Here is an 8,303-nt window from a genome sequence, read left to right as displayed (position 1 = left end):
TCAATTGTTTAAAATTCTGAAAAATATGATTTTTCTCAGTTATTATAAATAATGGCATTACAACTTATAAAAATGTCCATTAGATCAAAATAATTGAATACTAATAGAAATGACAATGAATTATATTCTGTAACTGATATGTTAAATAAACAGAAATATGTTCAGAAATATCTCAGGTCATTTTCTAAAAATTTTCGATCATTGAGTGACAACTGAAGTTTCGAAGCATTCGAAAATGTCAAGTGGCAGGGAAATGGATTATAATATAATAATAATGATAATATATCATATAAACAATATAATAATATAATATAAAAAGTATAATATAAATATATATGATATAATAATATATAATAATGATACTGATCGGGCACCGATCGGGATTCCCGATCTATCCCTGGTCTGGGCGCGTGTTTCATCCAATATCTGGCCCCGATCAGGATTCCCAATCTGGGCCCGATTAGGCATGGTTTGGCCCCTATCGGAGCCAGAACGAAATTTTTACACGGGCAATAGAAAATATATGTTTGCAGATGGCTGTATAAATGTATGTGGATATGTATATGTATTTTATTGTAAGTGATGCCAGCCAACGCCCTTTCTTCCGGCATCTCTTCCTGCGGTTTCCTTTCCAATAGCAAAAGGTAACTCGACGCGAGAGCAACCCCTGACACTAAGAAATCGAACCACCAGCAGATCGTCCTCCTTGATATCTAATTTCGAGATCTCCCCTTTCTCGCTATTCATCACTTTCATGATTTTCACCGAGCCGCGCCTTCGAGACATCGATATACTTTAGGTTTCGGTTAAGGCATTACGTTGCATCAGACTAGGAGTATTTAGTATTTACATTTACACCTTTTGGGAGCGCCGTCTCAAAGCTCGAGTTTCACTCGGCGACGCCCTGATACGGTTTTTTAAAGAAATTGTTTCTAAAGGGTTTACCAAGGTCGGTTACACGTGTCTACGTACGCTTTTCAAAGGACTGATGATCTAGCCAATCGGGCGTCAGTTTTCCAAAGCTATTCAGAATTTTACGGTCTCTGGTTGCCTTTGCAAACTATTTTTCCATTTTTTAGTGGAAGATAGGTTAATACTGTCGCATGCTTGAAGAAAGGCTCTTCTACGTTTTTCATGAAAAATGTTTTTTTTTTTCATTTCGCTGGGTTAGTAAGGGATCACTCATAAGCTAAGTTAACAATTTCGGGAAATTTTTAACTCCCCTTATTCAAAACCGTTAAAAGGTACCGTTTTAAAAGAATCGTTTTAAGATTGTTGAAGATTTTAAAAGGTTAAAAAGGACTTAAAAAGATTGAAAGATATTTCAAATATTTTAAAAGAATTCACAAAGATTTCAAAGTTTTCTAAAGAATTTACAAAAATTTCACAAGGATTTCACAACAAAAATCTCAAAAAGATTTTAAAGATTTTAAAACGCATGAAGAAATTTCACAAAGATTTGTAGGAGGTTAAAGGATTTTCAACATTGTTAAAAAATTTTACAAAGTTTTCAGAAAAAATTCAAAGATTTCATAAGGTTTCAAAAGATTTTGGAAAGATTTCAAAGATTTTACAAAATTTTAGAAGATTTAAAAATAATTCACAATGATTTTTCAAATGTCTCAAAGATTTCAAAGTTTGCAAAGACTTTGGAAACGTTTCAAAAAAATTTTGATTATTTTAAGACTTCAAAAAGATTTCAAAAATTTCAAATATTTCAAAGATCTGAAACGATTACTAAAGAATTATCTAAAAAAAAATATTATCTAAAGAATTCACAAAAATGTCAGAAAGATTTCACGAAGATTTCAAAAATATTTTAAAAGGTGTAATGAAATTACGGACATGTTTCAAGGATTTTTAATGGTTTCCAAAATTTTAAGAAAATTTTACAAAGGTTTCGTAAAGAAATCAAAGATTTCAAAGATTTCATTAGGTTTCAAAAAAATTTAGAAACATTTAAATGATTTAAAAAGTTTTTAAAAGATTTTCGAAGATTTATAAATATTTGACAATGATTTTCAAAATATCTCAAATATTTTAAAGTATGTAAACGCTTTCGAAAGGTTACAAGAGATTTTTGAATATTTCTAGGCTTCAAAAAGATTTCAAAAATTTCAAATATTCTAAAGATCTGATACGATTTCAAAAGGATTAAAAATGTTTTTTTTTTTTAATTTTAGAAAGAAAGATCTCACAAAGATTTCAAAAATATTTCAAAAAGTGTAATGAAATTACAGCAAAATTTCAAGGATCATAAAAAGTTCCCAAAATGTTTAGAAAATTTTACAAAGTTTTTAAAAAAAATTCAAAGATTCTATAAGGTTTCACAAGATTTTGAAAAAATTTGAAATATGTTATACATTTTCGAAAGGTTTTAGACGATTTTGAAGGATTTCACAAAGAATCAAAAGATTTCGAAGAATCTCACTAGGATTTCAAACATTTCGAAATTAATGACCCACATTTTTTTAGTGATTTTAAAATTTCTTTTAAATTTTCACATCATCATCTGGGCTTTAAAAAAAAGTCAATAATTTCTATTATTGAAATATTTAATAAGATAAAATTGTACAAAAACTGTTCTACATTTTACATGTATATCAAATTAGCCTTCCAGAAATTATTACAAATTATCTGGGTTAATAAATGTAAATTGTCGTCTTGGAAAAGTATTTAGTAAGAAAATTGATTAGAAGTTGCAAATAAATAAAAAATGTAAATTATCCGGAAACGAAGTTGACAAATTTGTAGTAAGAAAACTACTTACTTGATTTTTCCTTCCTTCTTATCGTTTCTCAAGTGTATATGTGAATAGCCTTGTACCCATTTTATCATTATTTATTAAAGCCATATTTTGACTATAATTCACAGCACTATTATGGAAAAAATATAATGAAATCTTATTATTCACACTGAATATGATAAATATTTTTCACTGATAAGTTATATCTACACATACGGGGGTACCTAAGCGAAACCTGAATTGCCACTTTAGATACTCTCAGGAATCAGTTTTCTTCATGTACCGAAGAAATGAGGCCAATTTTTGCGGCTCCGCTTTTAGCCTTTGTGCTTGTCTTTAATTACATTGGTAAGTGTAAGAAAATTATTTTTTTGACATTTATGTACCGAAAAAATTTAATTCAATGTTTTGCCCGGTCTCGTATAAATATATTTTCAATTTAAGTTATAGTCGCTCTCTTTATTATTATTATTGTATGAATTTAATGACTACCCGCGAAAACCAGCAACTACATCTATCTTTATTAAAAATGCTCGTAATTTCCTGGACGTTTGGCCAGGGGAGAGGAAAACTGCAGAAAACTGCCTCGAAATGAGTCTAAATCTAAAAAATTTGTATCGATTTTTTTCAAGATACTGATTTGTGAGATTAAAATTATTATTATGAATTTTCCTATAAAAAAATAGGTGGAACGAGATTAACGAATAGCGCGCAATCATTGTTGTTGTTTAACTGATTAGTTGCATACTGCGTTAATATTTGAGTAAATAAAAAATTTATAGGATTTTTTTTAATTCTCATGCATATTCTCCGAAAATTTGTTAGAATCCAAACAAAAATATTATTTTTTTAAATTATATTTAGAGGTTCTTTTATAAGAAGTCATAGAATACGAATAAAAACTTATTTTTATTCGTTTTATTTTCATTGAAAATAGAGTTAGAAAGCAGCGGTCTTCGACCGATTTTTCAACTTATTTTTAACTTTTCCATTAAAGTGAAGTAATAATAATTTCAGATAACCAAAATAATTTCATAAATAATATATTTCATTTGATTTATTTTCTATAATATTGTATTTAAATAATTCTAGAAATTTGTGGTTTTTTCTGAAATATTCAACATATTGTCGACTTTTCACTTAGAGCGAAGTGATACTTAATTTAGTTTAACAAATCTTATTGTTCAAACAAATTATTATTTCTTATTATACTTCTTGTCCACTTTTCATTTAATGTGGTAATAATTAATTTAAGTAAACAAAAGTTATTTCTAAAATAATTAATTGCTGCATACTCCTAATTATTCCATTTATTTTTTATCTCTAAAGTGATACAGCCCTTTTGTTTGAATTAATATCTTAAAATATTAGCAAAAGTGTGAAAATAATTCACTACGAAAAGAATATATTCATTTATTATTTTTTCATAACCGAAAAGTTAAAGCAAATCTGGAGAATTTAGAGAAAAAAAACAACTCTCTAACATTACGTTAAAAGAAGATAGTTATGAACAATAATCAGTTTTTTAAATAATAATTTTGTTTAAATTGCATTATTTATGACCTCGCTAAGTGAAAAGTGGACGAAAAGTTACAATTTTCAGAAAAAAAAACCAGAACTGTATAACATTAATATAGGAACACGTGGTTATTAAGAATAATAATGTTTTAAACAATTATTTTTCCTCAATTTAATTGATTATTACCTCACTTTAATTGCAATGTGAAAAAAGTTTAAAATCTCAGAAAAAACCGCAACTAGATAACAATAATATATCAAAAAATTGTTATAAAAAATTGTGATTATAATTGTGTTATCATATTGTGATAAATAAGAATGAATTATTTAAACAAATATTGACGATAATTTTATTTATTATCGGTTTTCTCTAGCTTTCTAACTCTATTCTAAAAGAAAATGGCTAAAAACAATAAGAAAAAAAACTTTTAATTAATTCCAAAGATCTTTAAAAATTTTAGAAGTTTCAAAAGAATTTTAAATAATTAAAAATTTGAGACGATTAAAAAAATATATAAGCAAATTTATAGTTTTTATGATTTTGAAATAACCTTTACAAGCTTTTTAAGGATTTTGAAAGCTTTTAAAACAATAAAATATTATTCTTAGTATTATAGGGAAAATTCAAATTGATTTTTTCTTTTCAAAAACTACATTTAAATATTTTTAAACATTTTCAATTATTTTCCCAACTTTCGCAAAAGAATGTAAAAGATTAAAAATAAAACATTTTTATTTTTTCATATTAAGATATCAAAAGTTATGGAAAAGTACTAAAATAATTTTTGAGTTAAAAAGATTTCAGGTATTTTAAAAGAAAATGTAGGACTTTGAAGATATTGATAAAAAATTCACAAGCTTTTCAAGAATTTTAAAAGGTTTCAAGAGAATAATAACATTTGTTTAATATGCCCGGAATATGTAAAGTTACACCTTACTATACAAAATTAATTATAACGAACAATCTAAAAAGATTTGAAAAGATTTTCGAGAAAATTTTCAAAACAGAATTTGGTAGAGTTTGAAGGAATTTTTTTTAAGTCTGAGGATTACAAAAAAAAAAGAATGATGAAGCAAAATTTAAAATCGTCAAAAACGAATCAATAAACAAGTATAATATTTTTAAACAATCACAGATTTCCAAAAATAGATAAAATATTAAAAATTTTTTTCAATAATCAAAAGAGCCTAAATATTTTTCAAATTGAGTCAAATTTTGCTCAAAATTTGGTACAATTGTATCAAATAAAATAGAAATTCATTAAAGTTGATAATAATAAAATTATTATAAGTAAAAGAAAAAATATTATAACTCATAAAAAATTTGCAATATTTTTTTTTTAAATTTAACTATTGTTTTATTTCAATTTTACATCTGTGGTTTGAAACTTAACCATTTGATTAAGTTCGAATTACTTGTTAAAAAATCATTTTGCGTAGAAGTGCAACTTTTTCGTTGCTGATACATTTTTTTTGAACCTATTCTCTTATGGTTAACCACAACTCTTAAACGAAAATTGAAAAAGATAATAAACAAAAAGACAAATTTTAATTGATACATAATATTTAAACAAATTTAATTTGGAAAAAATTGCTGTAAGTTTAAGATAAAGTTAGATGCTTTTTAAGCATTTCGCAAGGTATGAAAAGAATTAAAATTTTGTATTAAAATTCCTACAAAAACTAAAAGTAAATTTTTTCATTCGTTTCCAGGTAAATTTTTTATGTTTTTTCAAACATTTTTTATGAGAATACTCAAAAAGATTAAAGAAACAAATTTCAAGGTATAAATGAATATTTTTTTAGATTAAAATTGCATTAAATGAAATAATTTTTAAACAATTTTAATTTTGTTGATTCATTTTTCAATTCATAGCGCTGAAAAATTTTTAGCTTTCTGTTTTTTCTTTCTTTGAAATTTAAAACGTATAAAAGTGGAAAAATAAAAAATTCTATTTAAAGGCTTTTAATTTAGAAATTTTCAATTGAAAATTGTTAAAAGCTTCCATTTTATACGCGTAAATTATTGAGTGCTTAAATAAAAAAATTGAAGCCTTAATTTTTAAAGTTAAAATTTCAAAAGTATTTCACTGCGAGTGTTTTGCTTTAGATACAATTTTTTTTTAATTTAAATGATAACATTTGTATTTACAAGAAAGAACAAAATCGTACTACGCGTTTTTAAGAAAAATGATTTTTTCACTATAAAAAATTTTAAATCTAATTTTTCTCAAGAACGACGCAGAATATTAATGGCAGCTCACAGTTCCAAATGTTTTAGCTTTCTGAAATTTATTAAGTTGTATCCTTTCCAGGTTTTATATTGTTTAATTAAATAAAGTTTTCCAAACATACAGAAAAAATCTTTCAAAATTCGTAATTTTTGTTAAAACACACAAGATATACATCTGATAAGAATACATTTTCATAGTTTTTATAAAACTGAACAATTTTCAACTATGAATTTTTATTAATACTTTTCATAGCTTTCGGGAAAATTGAGATTTTGAATTAGAAAAAATTATAGTTCTTCCATTTTAAGTTAGTTGTCTTTCTAAAAGTCAGATATCTAAAAATTAGTTTTCTTTGATTTTAAGAATCAAAATATTATAACTGATATAATTTCGAATAAAAAACATTATTTTTAATGAAGAATGTTAAAAAAAATTTAATTAAAAAAAACGTGGTTAAAATTGATATTTTTCGTGCATTTTAACACTATTCATACAAAATAATATTTTTTATTTGAAATTACATCAGTTATAATATTTTTAGCCTTAAAATCACTTAAAAAAATATTTTTTCTCCAGATATCTGACTTTTGGGACAAAAAGATAAAAGCCATTTATATTTAATTTGAAGCTCAGCAACTTAATAGTCAGTAAACTAAAAAAAAAGTTGAAAAAAATTAAATTCTAAAGTTTGCTTAACAAAATGCTATTTTAGTAAATTTGAATGCATTTTTTCTATATTTTCTTGAAAATTTGATTAAATTAAACAATATAAACTCCTGGAACGGGCACAATTTATTGGAAGTCACGAAGCTGAGCAAGTTTGAACTATGAACTGCTATTCATATTTCGCGTCGATTTAGAAAAGAATGAGATTTTTGGAAGCGCAAAATAAAAAAAAATTCTTAAAAACGCGTAGCACGATTTTTTTTCGGCTCAAAACAAAAAATTGGATGTTCAAATACTTCTGAGTTGAACTTATCGAGGCTAACCGTGATATCCAAATGTTCCAATCGATTGCCACATATTAGAAGAAAAACTTCAAGCGTAATGTTTTTGTTTTTTAATAACGATTATTCATTATTGTCCTTTAATATTCTGTACCAATAGAGAGATTGATCAGCAACCTGGGTCGGAGCAGTGTTGCGGAACGAACGTGTTATTTACTTAAATAGCACGAGAATTCTGGATCAATCTGAAAAATCTCTATCCCTTCCACACACTACTCCTTTCCCCTACCGAGTGATTCACGCCTACCCCGAAAGGGAAATGGCTTAATGGTGCAATAATAATAATAATAATAATAATAATAATAATTACTTTTAATTTTGAATATAGAAGCCTTTTTTTGTAATAGAACCACTTTTTGACCGGTAAATAAATAATAAAATAATAAGTAAAATTGGTGAATTCCTCTAGATTCTTTTAGTTGTAAATTCTTTTAAGAAACTAAAACTAGAATAAAATATAACAATATAAAATAAATTACAAAAAAAGTACAAAATTCGTCCCAATGATGGTAAAAATTGTACTTTTGCGGAACTCACGAATAAGTCATTAAAACCTATAATATTTTTCTGCAATAATTAAAAGTTTCTAAATTTTTAACTTCTATTTTTTCGAAAAAAAAGTGATGCGTCACACATTTTGAAGCGAACGAGTAATGCGGCGCAGATGGAAATTTCAATGGTAAAATGTCGAAATGCTTTATTTTGTATATTCATAGCTTTGGATGCTAAATACTCTTTAAACATCAAATCCAATTTATTTTCACATTCTCATCAGAAAAGGTACTAGATTTGTTTTAA

General features: G+C 25.5%; 1 protein-coding gene across 1 annotated transcript in view; it reads left to right on the top strand.

Annotated features, from left to right (window-relative positions):
* Positions 1 to 3,036: 3,036 nt before the first annotated feature.
* LOC117173808 (ras guanine nucleotide exchange factor P-like) overlaps positions 3,037 to 8,303 on the top strand; it is a 17,608-nt gene continuing 12,341 nt past the window's right edge. The window contains exon 1 of the mRNA XM_033362450.1: positions 3,037 to 3,094. Coding sequence (XP_033218341.1) covers positions 3,037 to 3,094 — 58 coding nt within the window. The remainder of the gene's footprint in view (positions 3,095 to 8,303) is intronic.

The sequence above is a fragment of the Belonocnema kinseyi genome, chromosome 5 (genome assembly GCF_010883055.1).
Source record: "Belonocnema kinseyi isolate 2016_QV_RU_SX_M_011 chromosome 5, B_treatae_v1, whole genome shotgun sequence".
Lineage (NCBI taxonomy): Eukaryota > Metazoa > Arthropoda > Insecta > Hymenoptera > Cynipidae > Belonocnema > Belonocnema kinseyi.
Note: the sequence above shows the minus strand (reverse complement) of the source record. Positions and strands in the feature narration are given on the sequence as shown.